This window comes from Echiichthys vipera (genome assembly GCF_963691815.1).
Source record: "Echiichthys vipera genome assembly, chromosome: 13".
Taxonomy (NCBI): Eukaryota; Metazoa; Chordata; class Actinopteri; order Perciformes; family Trachinidae; genus Echiichthys; species Echiichthys vipera.
In genome coordinates, this window is record NC_139838.1 from 14,414,398 (window position 1) to 14,435,031 (window position 20,634).

General features: G+C 39.4%; 2 protein-coding genes across 2 annotated transcripts; both read right to left on the reverse strand.

Moving 5' to 3' along the window:
• Positions 1-68: 68 nt before the first annotated feature.
• Positions 69-19,093, reverse strand: LOC310955878 (putative acyl-CoA dehydrogenase 6). Its single transcript, XM_083925955.1, has 9 exons — positions 18,888-19,093; positions 11,023-11,143; positions 6,168-6,297; positions 4,121-4,227; positions 3,509-3,676; positions 3,027-3,200; positions 2,440-2,601; positions 1,184-1,334; positions 69-536 (listed from the first exon to the last, which is right to left on the reverse strand). Exons 1-9 carry the CDS (start codon positions 19,086-19,088, stop codon positions 446-448), a joined length of 1,305 nt encoding a protein of 434 aa, XP_083782081.1. The 5' UTR covers positions 19,089-19,093; the 3' UTR covers positions 69-445.
• Positions 19,094-20,171: 1,078 nt separating this feature from the next.
• Positions 20,172-20,634, reverse strand: gngt1 (guanine nucleotide binding protein (G protein), gamma transducing activity polypeptide 1; the record flags this gene model as incomplete). The annotated part of the gene is made up of 2 exons (XM_083925855.1): positions 20,172-20,297; positions 20,539-20,634. The coding sequence occupies 2 exons, from the start codon at positions 20,632-20,634 to the stop codon at positions 20,172-20,174; spliced, it is 222 nt and encodes a 73-aa protein (XP_083781981.1).

Genomic DNA, 20,634 nt, shown 5'->3' on the forward strand with positions numbered 1-20,634 from the left:
ACATAACAGTTGAACTGGTACCATAATAAGTTTTATAAATCTGTCAGTGACACAAAAAAAACACAGAATCTTGGCGGAAAATTTATTTTACACAAAATAATTTTTTGTGCACTTCATGCTTAGTCTATTAAAACAGATATATTTAGTTGTTAAATGATGTTTAAATTTACCTCACTACAAATTAAATATTAAAATTGGGCTGTAGGCTGTTCACATTTGTAGTCATGAAAAAACAAGAATACAGGAGCTTCATATTTCTGTGTCTGAGGTGAGTTTCTTTCGAACCAAGACAGTATAATTAAAACAGAAAATGCTAATCAATATAACCATTTTATGTCAAGAATTTTAATATAACTGCACTTCGGTGAACTATGTTAAGCAATTCATTGTGAATGATTAGCACATTATCAGCAGACATTGACCCCTGCGTCGGGTGTTGATGACATCAGTTCTTGGGCATTGTGTCCATGTACTTGCAGATGATTCCAAGCATGACCTCATCAGCTCCCCCACCAATCGACATTAACCTGGCATCTCTGCGGAAAGGACAAAGTTAATACAAAGTGGTACGAATCCTCTCAATTTCCTTTAACGTTAGATTCACTTAAACAATTGCAGCATTTTTTTTCTCACTGAAAGCAACATTGTGCGTCCTAAACCCCTTGTTCAGCTGCATTACTTGCCCCATCAGTAGGTGTCAGCACAGTGTAAAATAAGGGTTAAGAGAATCTGAATATATATATATTTATTCACTGAATAAACAAATGTGAAGACTCATAGCACAGCAGGAGACTGAACCTAATTGCATGTCTTCCAAGAACTATGATTACTTGATCACATACTATATCTATATAGAAGCCATCAATCTAACAATCGGGTTTAACTTACTTGTAAAAAAAATACATCAACCATGAGCTTTATCCTGTTCCTGCCAACTGGCGAGATTGCTCTTACCATAGAAATGTTATACCCTCAAAAAGCATAGTTGGCAGCCAGATATGACCACAGTTGGCTAGCAATATGTGTTACTGACTGGTGCTGCTATGTCATGGTTTTGCAGTCCTATATTTCATTTGTTATTTTCAGATGAGATGAACAACTGGTACTGGAATGCTATAAATCCCTATGATTACTTCCAAACCAGATCATTGCATTTCAGCTGACATTTCTCTGATAACCTCACCTGTAAAATCTGCTGACCAGCACGTCACTGGTAAAGCCCATTCCTCCCCAAAACTGGAGGCAGCTGTCGCCCAATTCCCTGGCAAGGCGGCCCCCCTTTAATTTGGCCATGGATGCCAGCTTGGTGACATCATTGCCTTTAATGTATAACGCTGCAGGAAAAATGGGAGGACAGAAATAGTGATACAACAATGGATGAGTGAAAATGGCCAGGTGGATAAAAATACATTATGAAGACTGTAGAGAGGAAAACGAAGACACTGAATAAATGTGGTTCAGTTTCAGAGTTGCAGGGGGCTGATCAATGCCTTTATTGTGGATACCACCCAGAGGAACTTGTGAGCTGCATGATTTTTCCTGTTTCAGCGTGTAAAGAGGTTTGTTTGTGTGTGTGTGTCTGTGCTCATCTACCTGTGTCAAACAGATGAAAACGATTTTTTTTCTGGATAAACAAAACAGTACAGTTCTACATAAATTCATTCTAAGCTTTTTGCCACTGAAGTGGTTACAAACACAAGAAAATCACACGACCTTGAACACCGGCCAGCCAGATATTCATATAATAAAAACTGTGTGTAAACGCACTTGCGATGTATTTTAGGAGCTGAGTATGTGCCTGATTTTGAAGTTATGCCAGTACAAACAGAAACAACATTAGTTTGGTCGGCTATTTCTCACTGCTTAATAGTGAGCTACCACAATATTCTCCAGCCTGCACTATGCACTCTATCTTTTAAACCAACTTGCTGTAATATACATGGACAAATAACCCACTCAAGGCTACATGTAGTTTGGCATTCACATCATTCTTGCAGATCTGAGTCAACTGTGGCCTCAGTTTAATCTATGGTATTAAGTTCCATGATGGCAGCTGCATGCATTCATGTTTGTGTCCAATCTTGGCCTGGGTTTTAAGGGTATTTTGGATATGCTACATTTGAAGGTGAACTAACTGTATCTACCTTACTTTATGAAGAAAAGGTGGATGTTGCAGATACATGTATGTTTTGCTATTAAATAACATTTATACTAGCAAAAGTTGTGTGAGTGGATTGTTAAGTAGATACAGATCATCACATAACCCAAGGGCTGTGATGAGCAGCTGTCTTATTACCACTGTGCTCATTCTGTGTATCTCCATGCTCTGAGTCAAAGATGGAAAACATTAAGAGGGAACATAGTCGTTCAAATGCAGCACTACCAACCTTTCATTATTTTTGTTATGTCGCGGGTGTACTGTATGTAAAGAGATCCCACCTGTAGCACGGTGGAGGAGGGAGCGGAGCAGCTCGACTTCCGTCTGCAGCTCAGCCAACCTGAAGTGAACCGACTGGTGGTGGAGGACAGGCTGCTTGAAGATCTTCCTCTGCCTTGTGTACTGGATAGTCTCCTGAATGATGTTGTCCATCATGGTCATGACTGGAGGTGTTCAGATAGAGAGATAGAACTTACTGCTTCCACCTGCACTGCATGCATGTCTGTGAGTTCTTGTCATTTGTGTATCTGATTTATGATATGATGAACCAGGCAAGACAGCTCGGTGTCTCTTGAGTGGTTCTCACATGTTCTGCCCAAGAAAATATTGATGCATGCTTGTAACTTGTGCAAACAACTATTTAAGAGAAGTTTCATGGCTTGAACTTTGTGACAGAACTCCCTAATTCTTGGAAACTGAAACAGAAATGATCCAATACAACAATAAACTGCGCAATTTACAGTAAGTGCTGTGAAAAACAAAAGTGATATTAAAAAATTAAGTGAAAAGTAAGTACAACTAGGAAGGATGAGTGATTACTGGCTATGGCTGGGGGAGAGATGAAGAACTGTAAGAAAGGCTCACTCACTATTGGCCACTGCCCAGAGCCTCTCTTCCTGGAACTGAAGCATCTGATAGGTGAAGCCCATGCCTTCCTGGCCGATGATGTTCTTGCTGGGCACTCGCACATCATCGAAGAATACTTGAGCTGTGTCCGATGACCACATACCGAGTTTATCAATCTTGCGGGCGATGTGTACCCCTACAGTGGGAGGGACAGGAAACAAAAATAAACGCCATCATGCATCTTGGCAAAGGCACGCGAATTATAACCAATCTTATTGAAAGAACAGATACGAACATAATGTTTTAGGGTAATAGGCTCGGCAAATTATGCAGGGAATTACATGTTTTAGTAGAAATGAGAATCACAGAATCTTAATCTAGAAACCCAAATGATGAATGTTAATTACAATGGTTAATTATTGGTTTAAACAAATTGTTTGTTTTTGTCCAAAAAAAAAGCATTCTCCTTTTACAGGAAAAAATGATTACTGAACTAACCCATACCTGGCAGGTTCATAGGTAAACAGATGAGGGATTTGTTCTTGTGTGGTGGCCCGTCACTGGTGTTGGCGAGGAGACATATCCAATCAGCCTGGGTCCCATTGGTGGTCCACATCTTTCCCCCGTTGATCACATATTCATCCCCTTTCCTCACAGCACTGGTCCTGATACCTGAAAAATAAGTATAAATGGATGGCTAGAGATAAAATTGGGAAGATGAATGTAAGGACATAAGGTTAAATGAAAAGTTTTAATGGATTAATAATCCAAAAAATACAATTTTGGAACTTAAATGACAAAGAGCTGAAATGTTGAAATGAGTCTAAAGCTAGCGTTACTCTAAGTGTCAAACATAATACAAACTAATCCAGGAAAAAAAGCCAAAAAGTGGTGAAATCTGCGAGGGCAAATTGAGCCTTATATGCAGTATGTTGCATTCGGCATACCATCCTTGAGTTGAGAAAATATCAGCGCAAAACTGACTGAAAAAGTAATGTATTTCGGGCTTCTCAATCATTTCTCCAGCATGAGTTAATTCAAAGTGATCCTTCAAAAATTAAAAAAAGGAAATTCTATGACTTAAAATGACCAGAAGATGATGAAGGAGAGACATACTTGAGACATCAGAGCCGGCCCCAACTTCACTAACTCCAAGGCAGGCCACTTTGTCCCCCATGATGGAGGGAAGAAGGAACTCTTTTTTTAGCTCAGCTGAACCAAATCTGCAGACACACACATAGACAAAAATAGTAAACTTAGTAGCTATTAATTAGCCCTGATGGGAACAGAAGATCATCCTTTGTTGATTTCCTGTAAACTAAGATCTAAAAGACAATACTTTCTATGTTTAGGAACATGATTATCAGATGTCTGTCTCATAAAAGTTGTGTGAAAACTGTACTGTGCAACTGTAGCAAGACAGAGAAGTAGATTTTGTGCATAAAAAACACTGCTATGTTTGAGGCAATTACAGTTCCAATGGGAAAATTAGAGGAGACTTATTCTGAAGCTACCATGCTTTTTGGGCTGCTCTCTTTGCACTTAGACCTTATTCCAAACTAGTGTAGATCACCTAAGTGAGCTCCTGGGACTTCAACTGTCTGTTTCACTGAATTCTGTCTTGTACCACCAGCAGCTGTTTCATAGCAGGAGGACATCACACACACAACAAGCCGAGGCTCTACATGGTGTGAGACAAACAATTACCAAATATATTAACACACATACCCTGTAGGGAGTGTAAATTTGATACAAGGGCTGTACAACAGGCTGCATTTTATTGATTCAGTTAAAGAGGGGCCATAAAAAATGTGGCCAGTATATCAGAAGGCTAATATTCTTGGCTTGTCATAGTTATAGCCACATCTATCCATCCATGTTTGTCTAGACTTACATAACATATGTAGTGAAGACTTTGAAGTAGTTTTACGAAAGGTATTAAGTGTATCTTTTTCCAAAACTTAGGATGCTTGACCCACATCTTCAAACCAGCAGCACACAAGATCTACAGTATACAATCGCCACAGAGTAATGACACTGAATAATGGACAGAAAAGTGTTATTGCAGTACATTATGATGTCAGTGATGTTAACCTTTGACCTTTTGGATATAAAATGTCATCACTTCATCGTTTTATAACCATTCGTGTGAAATTTTGCGTTATGCCCAAAAAGGTGTTTCGTGAGATCACTGTGACATTTTGTGTTGTGTTTCCCATCTATTGCCAGTGTGGTAGCATAAAACAATCTTTACACACAATGCAGTAAAAAGTACCTGGGATGAGACTTCAGTTTCAATTGTTTATAATACTCTGCAGCCCCTGTGCTGGCGGAGTAGCTGAGTGGGTGACCAGATGGTGCTGCAGAATCTGTTAATCAATTCACTGATTCCACCATACAATCTTATGGCAATCTCTGCCTTCAGTACATATCGTTGTCAAGCTCCATGTAGAAATGTGTTCATTTATTTAGCAGTGGTCACTATAACCAATAGAAACACTATGGATATGGATTTGGTCATAGCATTAGTAGCACTATAAAAAAGAATTACAAGTGCAGTTGTTAACATAATCATTATCGATGATAGACCAATAAAAATGCAGTAAAGTAAACACAGGAGGGTGAAAAAGGAGGCAGGTGTCGCTGCAGAGCTGGACCAAATTCGAAAGGAAATGTCTGTAACACAGATGCTTCTACCATTGTTTGGATATTCGTTGGGTTTAAAAAATCTCATACTTCAAAACACAATATAATTATCTGCAGGTCACACAGGGCCACAGCTGTTGCCAGAGGTACAAATACAAGCAACCTTTTACCAGCTCAAAATGAAACATGGCCCATGTACGATGAATGTTTCAAAATGTACTCCAGCTCTGACACAAGTGGCTACAAGTGGTGGTGTAAAAAGGGGAAACCACAAAGCAGACATTGTTGCCTGAGGCACTGATTAGTTTTTGTCCTTCTGATAATAAAAAGCAGGGGTGTAGGGAGAGTATGGCTGCAAGCAAAATGTGCATTTGCATAAAGTCTCCAACCCAAAATGTTACGAGTTGCTTTAAGGGAATAGTGAAAACACTAGATTTGTTTATTGTTTATGTACAGTATTTCTAAGCAACAGACCTCTCCTTCAGCAGATTTATCAAAAAATTGTTTGGGATTGTACCTGGCCAGTGCAGGAGTAGCCATATCGGTCTGTACCCCGATGGCCATGGGGATGCCTCCACAGCGGATGTTGCCCAGCTCCTCTGATACGGCGACGCTGTAGCTGAAGTCAAGTCCCAAGCCTCCATACTCTGCAAAGGTCAAAACACACTACTGCTGACACTTCAAGGCTGACAGTTCACTATACACTCTGTTGGTTCTTGTGTTTAGATTTTTTTTTCTTCCTTATTTATGATAATAGATTTTGACCCTAACTATGGGACCTTTGGATAAATATACCACATTACTACATTAGTCACCCTAAACTAGCCTTCACCTGCCTTCCATGTCTCCCTATATGCACATACACACATACTGTACACACTGGTAAACATACGTAGATAACATTATGAACTGATCTGTTGGCACCAGAACAGGCACTCAAATTAATTACAGAATTTTATCATTAATTGCGCTACTATAATTATGTGTGAAAAGCCCTGATGGGAGATCAGCAGCATGGGGCAGATAAGGGTCACTGCCATCTCAGTGTCATCTCATCTGTGCTGATTAGTATTCAAACTTGATTTTGATCTCTTAAACAACCTATTTACTGAAAAAGTAAAAAAAAAAAAAAAAGGCTATTTCCTTCATTCTGACGGAGGATGTATTTGCAAAGACCGTAAGTCCTTAATGGAGTTGATAAACCATGTTTAAAATACCACTTTTTGTCAATCTTCCTCATAACTTCATCTCTTTTCCTTTGCTTTCTTTTGCCTTTCATCATCAGTCTGAGCATCTTTTATGAAATGAATATGGAAACTGGGTAATGGGCTCGCTTTTATACTGCATTCCTTTTAAAGTCGTTTAGATCCTTTCAAAATAAAACTATATGAAAACAAATTATCCCTCTGCAGTACAAAAAAACTGGACATCATCACCCCATGCTGGTCTAGCAAATGTAACCTGACAGTAATTCATTTAGGACAAATCTCTTGACGATAACGACCGGTCAGCCAAAAGTAACAAGACTGAGCATTTGTCAAATGCTCGATGCTCAGTTTTCCCATGACTAAAATACAGTATGCCAGCCACTGGATGATGGATACTAGCACTGACTGACAATAAATAATTATCCGTGAATTTACCACATGGAAGCCTGCAACTCTAGCAAAGTGGTTTAATATCACCTGTCAGACAAGTTAGCAACTAATGGGATTCACCGTCTGGCAGACTGTCAAAGAGAGACAAGGAGAAAAAGAGAGCAAAATAAATGGGGACAGAAAGATGGAGAAATGGTGGGACAAGCAAACACGAAAGTGGGGGAGCCAAAAATAAGAGGAAGCAGGTGCAGCTGTGCAGCGATAAGTCTCTGAGCACTGGAAACCCTGCGGTGGATAATGTGGATGAAGGGAAGCACCGAGGTTTATCCCACTTTAAGCAAAACAGCAGGCCGCCTGGTTGAACAAGCAAGCAGAAGAAAAACAAACACAATTCTGTCACAAATGTCAATCCTGAACACATGCTTCTTCTGAACACCAGATGTTCCTCATTGGGTGGAGCTCCATATGTTGAAAGATAAAGATTGAGAGAAACTGGCAATGTCCAAGAGCCAAACTTTTTCTATTCTATGTTCTCAGCAACATGGTTGACCTGATGATAAACCACTTCTCCCTGGAGGATGATAACTATCGAATGCATGCATCACCATGACAGGAGGGTGATAAACTATAAAATCTAAAAAGACATTGTGTAAGTTATGTTTTTGAACAGAAACACAAGCCAATTAAAATGCATGCATCATATTATTACTAATGTAGAAATTGTGAGAAAGGAAATGGCCTGGACAGTCTCCCTAAGAGGCCATTTATCTAAACATTAGTAGCAAAAATATTCAGTTGAAGGGAAAACTGCAGAGGCTGCCAGGTTCTTTCTGGCAGGCAGGAGACAAGAGGCCAATGCCATGGTGTGAACTGTGGATACCTCTCTGTCAGAGCAGAGGAAAACAGGCATGGAGCCAAGGGTCATCTCTGTCTATTCCCTCAACGTCGCTGCCTTAGGAAAACTTCCTGTTCTCGTGTTTTGAAGGTAATAATGCTGTTCCTTGTACATGGAAAGAGTGGAAAATAGGCGTTGAGTGCTCGTCAGTGAATTTAATAAAAGGGACATGTTGTACATCTCCAAAAGATGTAAACAGGAGCATTTACTTTGTTGCCTGTAATATAACCCTTTAAGTCCACTCTATTTTCTGTGATTTTAAGTAATCGATGGATGCTTACAGAGAAGCACTACAGTAAGTCATTAAAGGTCAGGGCCACTGCCAGTGCTGGTGCTCGTACATGTGCAATCGAGCTGGCAGGCTTAGACACGCTACAGTTGCACTCACACTGGTCAATCCAACTAGACTTTTGCCTTGAATCGTGCTTGGGCACGGTACGAATGGTAAGTGTGAGTAGACCCTAAATGCCTAGAAACAGGAATTAAAAATAATGTGAATCCCTGTTTGTAGTTCATTTATTTGTCCGACTCTCAGATTTGTTTTATTTATTTATTTTTGGACACATTTTATGCCTTGCTACAGGTCCATTTGGAAGATTAAAACCAGGGGCGTTGCAGTTCAGTGTTGGCCTCTTAACCACTAAGCCATGACAGTGCCTCTTAGATTTGATTTATTTTATGACTTGTTGTATGACTTTCAAATGTTTACTGGAAAATTTAAACCAAAACATTACATTATTTAGTCTTAAATTAAGCATTTTAGAGTTCTTTCTCCATAAAACAATGAACAATTTCAATCCCAACTCATTTCACCCTTAAAACAAGACAGAATAAGGTAGATGGCGCACAAAGATGTTTTATTACATGACTGAATTTGTATTGTATTTGGCTTTGAGCTTCTCTCATTCCACCTGATGAATCATTTCTCTATTGAACACACTTCTAAATCCCCTTTCCCGTTCCTGTAATCCAAGCCTCTAAATCAATTAACCCAGTGCAGTATTTTTTAAGAGCATGCTTCATTAGTCAGCACCGGAGCAAAAGCACATCGAGTTGTAGTTACTCCCACTGCACAATCTGTCCAAAACATATGATACCACGGTAACTTTAGTTATTCCTAATGTTATTACAAATGTGAAGCCAAGCAAAGCAGGAATGATGATGACGATAAGGGAGACAGATTCCACAGCAATTGTCCGTTAGCTTTAGAAAACATCTAAAACGTCATTCTTTTAGAAGAGACTTTTACATTTTAAGTTATAAAGACTACAATTAGTGACTACAGACTGCACTGTAACTATATGGGGTCAATTTAAATTGCATATTCAAACATGTCAACCCTTATAATTGTTTCTATATACTTAGCCCAGGTAATCTACCACCTGATAATACAGTGTGTCTTCCCATAGTCTTCTGCTGGGCCATCCTCCTCTCTAATCCTACCAACTAATGCTTAAGATTTGTGTACTCAGCACATTTGAACTTCCCCGCCCCCTCCCTCTCCCTCTCTTCTTTGACCTACAGACCTGCGGTGCGATCCTCTTCACAGAGCTCAGTGTCCAATGTTATTGTTCAGAGATTTGTTCTTTTTGGCATCAAATAATGTCAGAATCAGAACAGCAGTAAGAGCTTTTTTACCACAATGATGCTATCACGACAAGACAAAGACAAAGTGAATGAATCTATTAAATGAATGAATCGGTGACTGTGGAATAACTGAATGCGGTATATCTGAAACTTTAGACTTCTGCTGTTAATTGTCAGGCACTTCTCCCAAATATACTCGGAATGAATAACACAACCACAACTATTTTGTGGTCCTGTACTGTTCTGTACTGTACTTATTCCTCTCCCTCTTCCAACCCAGCAGTGACACAGCTGGGTACACATCTGGAAATGAGTTATACTGTAGCAGACAGCTGTTGTGGGATGTTGCTGTGACACCAGCACCCATCCCCACTGGGAACATGTCTAAACCAGACCAAGTGTAATGTATGGCTGTCTTACAGAGAGGGAATGAATGGAAAGAGAATTCAACTGTGAAAAAAAAAAAAAAGCCAAACGCTCCTTGAAGCAGAAATGGTCTGGTGGGACACATTTTGAACCACCTATCCCTTCAGACAAATTCCAACAACTGAAATTATGACTCTGAGGGACTGTTATTTGTAAGAATTCTTGGATTAAAAAGGTTATCCTTAAAAAGCATGGCCTTTTCAATTCACAGATATGTTACAGATTTATGATGGGACATTTTGCAATGGCAACACACACAGCAGGTCCCAAATACCGTATATACATCATGTAGACTGAGGCACAGGTGATGATTTATCAGGTTAATATTTGATCAATCACCTGTGCCTTTCTCAAATTTTCTTTGCTAAATGAACATTGTTAGTCAGGAAACAGTCAGCCAAAATGGCTTTTGTTTCCAACTGCATGAAAGGTGCACTGAGTTTGGCACCATGAGGGTTATTATCATTTCCCTGTAGGCTTTTTATCTCCTTAGATCCTGTCACAGAAAACAAACCTCTTCCAATATAAAAAGGCTTCTGGGTCTCTAAATCAAACAGACCTTTTCCCTAACTACTCCTCTGAAGTTGGTGCACAAAACCCCACAAGAGTAATTAAACCTTCATCATTTTTCAGAAAAATGTAATTTGTCTACAAAATCACTCACATTTAGGCATTCCTAAATTCCTTTTCAGAGTCTCAGGAGTTGGAACCTATCCCAGCATGCGATGCTAGTCAATTACAGATCCAACAAAGACACAGTGGGCCAAACAAACATCAACTGTCAATCCTATGGGCAATGTCATGCCAAACTCCACAACAACGGGAGTAGTGAACTTTATCTTGGAGGCTGTGTCTAAAACTCTTACCAACTGGTTTGTTGACTCCAAGAAAACCGGCACTTCCTAAGATCTTGAAGATTTTATGGGCTGGAAACGTTCCTTCTGCTTCCCACTGATCCACATGGGGGTTGATATCCTGGTCGATGATCTAGAGCACAAACACAACAGGGGAGAAGCATGATATGTTTATGTGTACTTCCAAAAATGTGCATGAAATACTCTTAGTCATTTTTCTGGTGAATTTTAAGCATAACTGTGCATGTGTGTATGTTTATGTACGAACATGCACATATTTTCTTCCCTTTTTTAAAAACCTCAATATGATACTAATGACAAATGACAGCACTGCACTGTTCTACCTCCTGTCTCATGATAGCTAACACGAAGAAGATATACATTATGAGTGAAAAAAATGTACAATGACAGTTCTACATGCATAGGTTTCCTGCTGTGCAGTGCAGATCCCTACTTACCTGACGTCTATGTAATCTATCTCTAGCAGACAGCGAGATAAAGGTATTACATATCAATGAATAGAGAGCAGGCTGAAAGAAATGGTGAATCTATAATGATTACAATACCATCACAGTATGCATGACATGCTATTTCCTATCAGACCCCTACTGATAGCCAAGGCTTGGCTAGTGACATAAAATATGACAAACTGCAGGAACATTAGACGATGACAGGGGTTTGGCCTCAAATGTGTCATTTTAAAGCAAATAGATCTTAACATAATTCAGCAACAACGTTGGTAACACATAATGGTAAAGTTGTCCAATACAAATTACCCTGCAAGTTATACTGAGGGTTTGGGGATAAGGGTTTTTAAGGCATGACTGATATTTTTAAAATGAAGCTGTTGGTAGCCAATATTGTGCTGACATTCGACAAATTTGCATAGAGCTGTGTATTAGCAAGAATCTGGCGATATGATATTTATCATGTTGCAGGGGTTAAGATTCAATATATTGTGATACTGTAAGCAAGGACATTGCAGTGTTAAGAAGACTGAAATGGCTTAAGATACATTACGAGACTGCTATCTAGCACTCGGGTGAATATAATGGATTGGATTTATATTCACACATGGTGGTGGTAAACTACGATCGTAGTCACAGCTGCCCTGGGGCAACAAAAGCGTGGCTGCTAATCAGCGCCTACAGCCCCTCAAACCACCTCCTCAAACATACAGCATTCAGACACATTCGCACGAGGTAAGGTGGTGTAAGTGTTTTGCCCAAGGCAAGACCCTGCAGACATTGCCCGACCTGCCCTACCAACTGAGCAACAGCCTCCCCAATATAGATACAACACACATGAACTTCTGTCTGCCACAAATCCTTAAATATAAACTGTGAATTATAAATCGATAGTGTTTGAGTATCACAACACATAATGCTATGATAGTCAGTAGGGATGTAATGATACACGTATTTGTACCGAAATGTCACGGTTCAGGCACTTCTGGACGGGTACAGAAGTGGACCGTGGTCCGTAAATGTTGCATACATAGCGTTAATATGGCAAATGTACGGTCTTGTTTTGCGGAAACCGGAGCTTGCAGGCGTCCCCCCTTTAAATCCCAAGTGTGGGATAACTTTAGATGCCAGGTTAATTATGAACATACAGACTCATTTCAAAAGGCACCATCCAGGTGTTACTATCACATTTGCTGTTAAAAAAACCAAGCTGTGCAAACCCTATTTCAACAACCACTACCTGGGAATTCAGAACGGACAAATGCCATAAGCTAAGTTAATGCTGCAGTTATTTAATTATGATTTTATTGCAGCAGTATTTTTTTTACATTTGTTATACATTTTAGTTGTATGTTTCATAATGACAGCTAAAACTGTTTAACTGTTGTGTTTAATTGTTTACTAATGAAACTTATGTTCCTTCTGACAAACATGCCATTTTTTCATTTTCCCTCTTAACTATGAACCGCACGGTCCTGTAACATTCAGTGACTTCAAAACCGAGGTACGTACCGAACCGTGACTTTAGTGTACCGTTACCTGAGGGTAAATTAGTTGTGCAGACAGGTTTTAGCAGTCCAAGGAGACAAACAACAATACAACAGTAGTTTAAACATGACGACCTGATGACTGCAACACATCAAAACAAAAAGAAAACAAAACAAATACTATCAAATATTCTAATACTATGCAGCAGACAGCAATAGAGCTGTTTAAAAGCACAATCACTGCAGATATAAAACTATCTCTGTGACCCTTAGGAACCACATAATGACAGCCAGAGCAGAGTTGGAATTCACCATGTAACGGGTGGGAACAGTCCGAATAAATGGAGTTGGCCTTGCACTTTAGCTGTGTGGTATACAGCACTGATAGGTTGAGTTGAAGTGTATAGATGTGTTCTCTCATCCCGAATATTTTAATAGCACAGTATTTCCTCTACCATTTTTACTCTTGGCAGGGTACAAAAACTCTGAAGTAATATTTATAACAGCATGCAAAAATAAAGCTTGGTACTGAAACCCATACTAATAACATTCCTTCTGGGTTAGCAGCCACTCCATCTATTGAGCTACAGAGCCTGAGAGACATACACAACTGCCTGAAAATGAAGGATGACATTATATGCTTTTAGAGTGGAACAGTTGAGGTTAAGGAATAGTTTTCACTCTTTTTTCCTCCTATATGGAGGTGTAGGTCACAAATTTTACACAATAACCTTGAACACTGAGGGCAGCTTTTGTTTTGTCTCTCGACACCAAATTCAAGCAGCATTCCGCTTTATCAGTATTTGTGAGTCATATTGTCTGCAGGGAGTGAACAGTGGGTTGCAACCTGGCACTTTGAATACATTTTGGAATGAGTGAACCTTGGTACCGTGACTCATTTCGAGCACCTGGATGTGGTCCACAGCTGGAGAAGCACTTATGAATCTATTGAGATGCTCATAGTGTGCTATTTTTGCGGGAACTCAAAGAGAATAGACTATAGATCTATAGAGTAGATAACAGTTCATGTGGTATGTTCTGGCCTATTTTTAACCCTCAGACAGAAGGCTTTGCAGACAAAAAATTTTGAACAGGATGTCAACAACAGTTTCAGCAAAATAATGTTGGGATTAAGTGCTGTACCTGCCATTTCAATCAAATAAATTAGAAAATAAATATATAAAATAAAAATATGTGAGCTGTGACCTTCTTTGTCTGTTTCTTGTTGGATGCTTTTCAATGCAATTTAAAATGCCCTCCTACAAATGGATTTGCCCTTGTTAGCCAAAATATCACGACAGCTACAACCACTTTGCTGTTGTTTAATTGGTGTTATTCCTCTAATACATCAACTTTTTTATGGGCCATGGCTTCAACAGACCCATGATAATCTACTGTTTATCTGTACAGTGCAATATGCTCTGAATGGTGGGTAAAGCCAATGAAAAACTAATGATTAAAACAAAAGAGGTATCTAATGGAAATGGGAACCATCAAATTCAAGCCTCGGACAATTTAATGAGTTAAATGACCCATGTGCAATAATGTAGATTGTGAAAAATAGCCGAAATGCTTTGCGATTGTTCTTTCATGTAGCTTTTGTTAAATCTCCTCTTGAGAGTGAAAGCACAACCAGCATTGAGCAAGACTAGACCTGTGTTTTAGCATTTTTTTTAAAACCGCAGGCAAAAGAATTCAGTTTTTTTCCCCAGGATTCCAGAAAGTGATGCACAATCATATTCTCCTTCCAAAATACACAAACCCAGACCAGCACAACCACTTCACCAGCCAAGAAACATCTGAATACAAGGAGACAAAAAACATGGACATCATTTTACCGCTCAAAACAGAAAACAGACAAGGGGCACATGTCTGGGCCTGAATCTGAGAAAAGCAGACTAAAGTCAAACACAAGACCAAGCAGTAAAAAGTCAGGTGATCCCCTTTAACATGCAATAAACTCATCCATGTTCAAAGGTCAAATCCTGAGGAGGGAAAGGGAGGGATGACTAGCTGCTGGAAAAGGGAAACCTAACAGGTCATCAGGGAGTGATTCTACATCACTATTGTGGACTATTTGTGCTGCATATCAGGACAAATTCACATCACCGAACTGTCAAGTAGTAGCACAGGGTCAAGAACATTGCACATCTCACATTAGGTCTTACTAAATAATGCCCAGTCTGAAGTTTTTTTCCCCTTCCCCTTCCCTTCTTTTATAAATAATGTATTATTTTCAATGAACTTTATTCAATATGCTACACATAAGGGCTGGGACTCACAAAGTCACTCAAGATATGATATTATCAAAACTGTCAGTTAGGTCCGGGAAATATGACCACATATGAGACGACATAAATGTGTCAGCGGTCAGAGATATTGCTGTACCATTTCTATCCCTTTAAAGTCTTAATATCTCTGGTTGGATTATATCTATATTTTCTCATATCAGGCAATGCTGTAAACTGTCAGCAGGGAGGCCAAGTTCTGGATTTACAACATTTTTGATTCAATGTGAAGTAGATATTCTTACATATTTTCAGGTCATTAATTCACTAGATTAGCAACTGACAATTTTCTACAGTTTCAACAGTGAATAGGAGAAAATACGATATCATCATGATATAAATCAACATCATGATATAGCATCAGAGTTAGGCCAGGTGGTCTTTTTTGACAAGGGCCCAGCGCAGGTAGCTGCAGTTTAAAAACCTACATTTAAAAATTAAATCCCTGGTGTTTAGGCCCGGTGGGGGATCCACTTAGGCCCAATAATAACTGTGGTATTACTAAGTGGGCAATTCATGAAACAGCCTAGGATTCATCACAATATATGTGTTTGAAGAAGAAACCATACTCCTAAACGACTCAAAGTTATAATTGATCAAATCATTGCATAATAAAGTGTTTACAGTTTCAGAGTGTTATAGCAGAGGTGAAAAGCTTGTACCAAAGTCGCTCACTCATTGCAACATGAGAAACAGCCATAAACTACCAAAAGATTGAAAGATTTCTGATATACCCTGACAAAATCCATTTTCAGTAGCTCGCAACACTAGGGGCCAAACAATTCTGAAAATCAACAGATTTTAAGGTTGGACTTGATGATGTGATGTCACATTCAAGTTCAAAATTTGGGATTTGTTGCAAAAACAACATGTTCTTCATGCAAGGAAAAAAAGTCATATTGTAATTAGATGATTTCAAACGGTCGGAAAAGCTGTGTAGCCATGTTGCTATGCCTACATATGCTTTGTAATGTGTGTGTAAGTCTGAAACCATGGGAGACTGCACATGAGGAGCCTCTTCCTAGAAGTGTGGAGGAAATCTCTTTTGGCTCATTGTCCCCATTAATGACAGAAGCTGACCTTCTCTCTCTCTCACACACACACACACACACACACACACACACACACACACACACACACACACACACACACACACACACACACACACACACACACACACACACACACACACACACACACACACACACACACACACACACACACACACACACACACACACACACACACACACACACACACACACACACACACACACACACACACACACACACACACACACACACACACACACAGAGCCCTTGGGTGCTCTGAATATGTGGGAGACTGGAAGCCTGACTAATTTCTTAATATGGGAAGTTGTTTGTCTCATCTGGAATGAGACACACACCACACTGTAACAGACATACAGCTACACTGACAACAGTCTATGTGGCCCTACGCCCGACCCACCCACTAAGAGAAAATTGGTAGTGGAAACACTGGCACTATGAACATGACCTTGGACAGTCACTAAAGGATTTCCTATAACCCTATTTGTATGCCATCTATATACACACATTCTCCAACAGTGAATTATTTTAATAAACAAAGCTGCCTCAAGTTCCCTTTCCTGCACTGGCAACATATTGTTCTGCATTTCCTTTTCACATTTTCATCCTTCCCATTATTCCCAGAGCTAGTTTATTTTCAACCTCTGGGCATCCTTTTGAAGGTTTAGTCACACAACAAGCTTCCCCCCATTTACCGCAATATATTTTCTCCCTCGCTTAAATTAGGCAGTTGCTGTTATTTTTGAAGTCTCAGTCTCCAATGTCTGTCTAGTAATATGTATCCTGAATGAGTCATGCTGAATACTAATGCTCACCTTGAATTTTAACTGCCATACATAATTTGCAGCTGTTAATATTTAGCTCTTCAAAAATAAAAGCTCTGCATGTCAGATATCACAAATTGTGCCAGAAAACGGCAAGGCAGAGTGTAAGTGCAAGAAATTGAACAAAAAAAACATATTTTTGAAAGAGGAGTAAGAGCTTCACCATTGAATATTTAAACTGTCTTTAATACCTAACATTGCTCAAGCAAAGAGCAAATAGTTGGCTGATTAACCCATCAAAAACATGTACCGTGTACTCACTTTTCACTTTCCACTTTTTCCCATATTACACAATCTGTTTTCCTACCGAATATCTTTGAATATGCCAAAGGAAACAGCCAGAGGAAGAACACCACTTCTCAAATGTGCAACTGAACATTCACTGGCTCCTAGATAAGGGAGATGGAAGATGTAAATCAATTCCAAATGTTTATGTGACACAAACAAACATGATATCTTCTTTGGCTGAACTACATTGGCTACCCCCACTGACTTAATAAAAAAATCCATCTGAATGGCATGCCCCCCTCAGTTGTCAAGCCACCATCAATGTTGATCTAGCTCTTTAAAAACATCCATTAGCAAACCCTCTGGTATCAGAAACGTTTGCACACATTACTTATAAGAACTGACCTGTCTTACAAAGGAAAGGCATGGTTTTAATGCTAAGTACTGTAACTGTAAGAGTGTAGGGAGGTCTAAAGGATCATCACACATACTCAATACCATTTTGTGGTGCTGCAGAGATGTCCCAGCCTACAAGTTGTATTGCTATAGATCCTTGCAAACTGACACCATGATCATGTTATATAATGTTAATAATGTTATCGAGAACAGTGGTGCAATCATGCAATCATTCCCACCAATATCCTCAGTAAAATAACAATTGCAATATCAGTAAAAGTAAACTAATTAAATTGATTTTTTTTTTTCAAATCATACAGCCCGAAGCGAGCTAATACTGTCTAACATCAATCTCAACAAAGCATACATTTCTATACTTTATCTAAACATAGCTGTTAAATGTGTTGCGGTATGATTTATGTTTTTGTCAAATATCTCTATTTCATTCATTATGTTCACATTTCGAATTTATCACAAGCCTGGACTCGGCCACTTACTAATATTTATAGAAAAAAACATGTTTTGCATCGACACCGATCTGTCACACTATGTTTCCTGACATAACATAGCAGATATTAGAAATCTGAAGTGACAAATGTAAGCATATAGCTTCAGATCATCTCAGTGCCAGAGCAGAGATGCTGCACACTGTTGCTTAGAGCATGCAGGACAGACTTCAATCAGGTGTGATGTTGGGTCATGAAAACACACAAGCCAGAGGGTGTTTGGTTTTGTAATCCGGTGTAACCTCAGTGTACCTGGTGCTCTGCCTTGCTATCTTTATTTACCAGTCCCTCAATAACCCCGGGACTGCAGAAATAACTACATGTAGGCTTGTGCAGTTGTTTGAGGGAGCAGACAGATACATTTACACCCCTTCCCTAACAGTGACTACAAGACTACAGTACATAACAAGCTAGCAAAGTGACCTCTCACCCACTTGTATTACTGCCCTTCCGCTGGTTCTTACAGTTACATTCAGCACTTGCATCACACTGCTGCTTTCTCTCAACACATGTGGGTGTTAAAATACACCGTCACCTGCTGAACAAAGCAAAAACTAGCCTTGTTTTCATGGTAACGCCAAAGCTTGGTACGATGTTAGCAGTCCTGTTACCTTTCTGAGGGACTCCTTTAAGGCAAAGTGCTCTTGTGTGTAGATTAAATGGTCTGCCACGGTCTCTGGGGCACCGGACGTTATAGGTTTAGAGGACACATTGTCAGACAACGACCGGAAACCAACTAATGAGGTACATTTGTAGAAATGACGGCTGTTGACTAGCAGGTTCAAACGGAGAGCTCCTCCGCGCAGCGCCATCTCTGTTTACATGCGTTTGTGTGCGCATGCGCGTAATGTGACTGCTCTTTAGCCTACTTCAGGGACTTTGGGTTTCTCCCGGAATAAAACATTAACCCTAATGGGAAATTTAAATGTTGGTAGTGCCTGATTTCCTCTTGGATTCCGTCATTAAACAAATAAAAAACGGGTAACCCAGTGGTTCACAGAATAGGAAAGAATAAGAAAAAAAAACATAGTTTCTCTGTACATGTTTCTTTTATTTTCTCTAAACTTTGATGTTTGATTGTGAAATACTGGATAGTTTTACCTCTTCAGGCTTCTAAAAATAGCTTAAATCAAATTACTGAATGAATCATGGTACAATGAAACAATCTGCAGAAAATCCCTCTTTAATGGAAGTCCTGATGCATGCAATGTGGGTCCCAATTAGAAATGCTTCATTTCAATGGATCTTAAGGCAAAACAGTTGGAAACAACTTTTAAAGGGTCGTACCAGTATAGATTTTCATGTTTTGACTATTTTAGAAAATGGCGGCTAATATATACATGTTCTTCTATTCCAGGCAAAACATATAAAGTTATGCAGAAAACAGCTGAAAATAGCTCAAACTTGCACTATGGTCCTTTAAACGTGCCCCCAAAAAATGTGAATTATCTTAAAAAGATGTATGATGAATAGTTGGGTAGCCTAAATTCTAAATGCAATCTGAGTTATGAAGATGTATCCGATCCTCCCACCCCGTCATGAAACCTTCCCACAGTGAATGATGGAGACATGGCTCAGTTATAAACAAGCACATTTAATGAAAGTTGCTTGGGTATGAATCGTCACATGGGTCCATTTGCTCAGGCTATACACCACATGAGAGAGAAGCTTTACCTTGCCAAATACAACTCTTATTTATTGCATCTTTTCAAAGGAAGAGATTATAAGGCTAAAAATCTGGCCAGAAAATGGGGAATCGTTTACATGGGAACTTTTATAATTGTTTTCTTCATTGTGTCCCTCTAGTCTTGTCAGTCTGCGAAATCCATTTTATGAGGGAAGGGAGAATGTCCTGATGTGCTAATCAGTGATATGAAAAGCTCCTCAGGTCCAGGCTAGCAGATGACACAGCCACCTTTCTCCTTGAATGGGTTCTTCTCCTCTGGAATGCCTTTGACGAGGATGTCCTCCTCCTCTCCAGCCTGAATGTACTCCTTCATTTCCTCACAGCATTTAGATGTCTGCAGTGATCAGGCAAAGATGATGTGAACAGTCTCATCCAGAAATGCATATCAGTGTTAAATGCTGTTCCTGGTAGAATTATGAACTGCACTTTGTATTATTGCATTCAAATAGGATGAAAATTATAATCGTTTGCTTTTTAAGGATAGAGCTTTATTCACTGGTATCTTTGAAAACAAAAAAGACCCTGACATATTCATCACCTCAGCGCAAAATAGCAAACAAACAAAAAAAACTTACCAACCACCTCTCAAGTTTCACCTCAATTTTAAGTTGGTTTACTTCCATTACAGCTTTGTCCTTGTCCGTCAGGTCATCTACGTTTATGACTGGCAT

Bases quoted from the DNA above. Each gene is read 5' to 3' on its own strand.
- LOC310955878 (XM_083925955.1), bottom strand. From the start codon at position 19,088: ATGGCGCTGCGCGGAGGAGCTCTCCGTTTGAACCTGCTAGTCAACAGC. The intron at 4,228-6,167 runs GTACAATCCCAA...GTGTGTCTGCAG, and splicing joins GCTACTCCTGCACTGGCCAG to ATTTGGTTCAGCTGAGCTAA. The intron at 537-1,183 runs GTGAGGTTATCA...TCCTTTCCGCAG, and splicing joins CTGGTCAGCAGATTTTACAG to AGATGCCAGGTTAATGTCGA.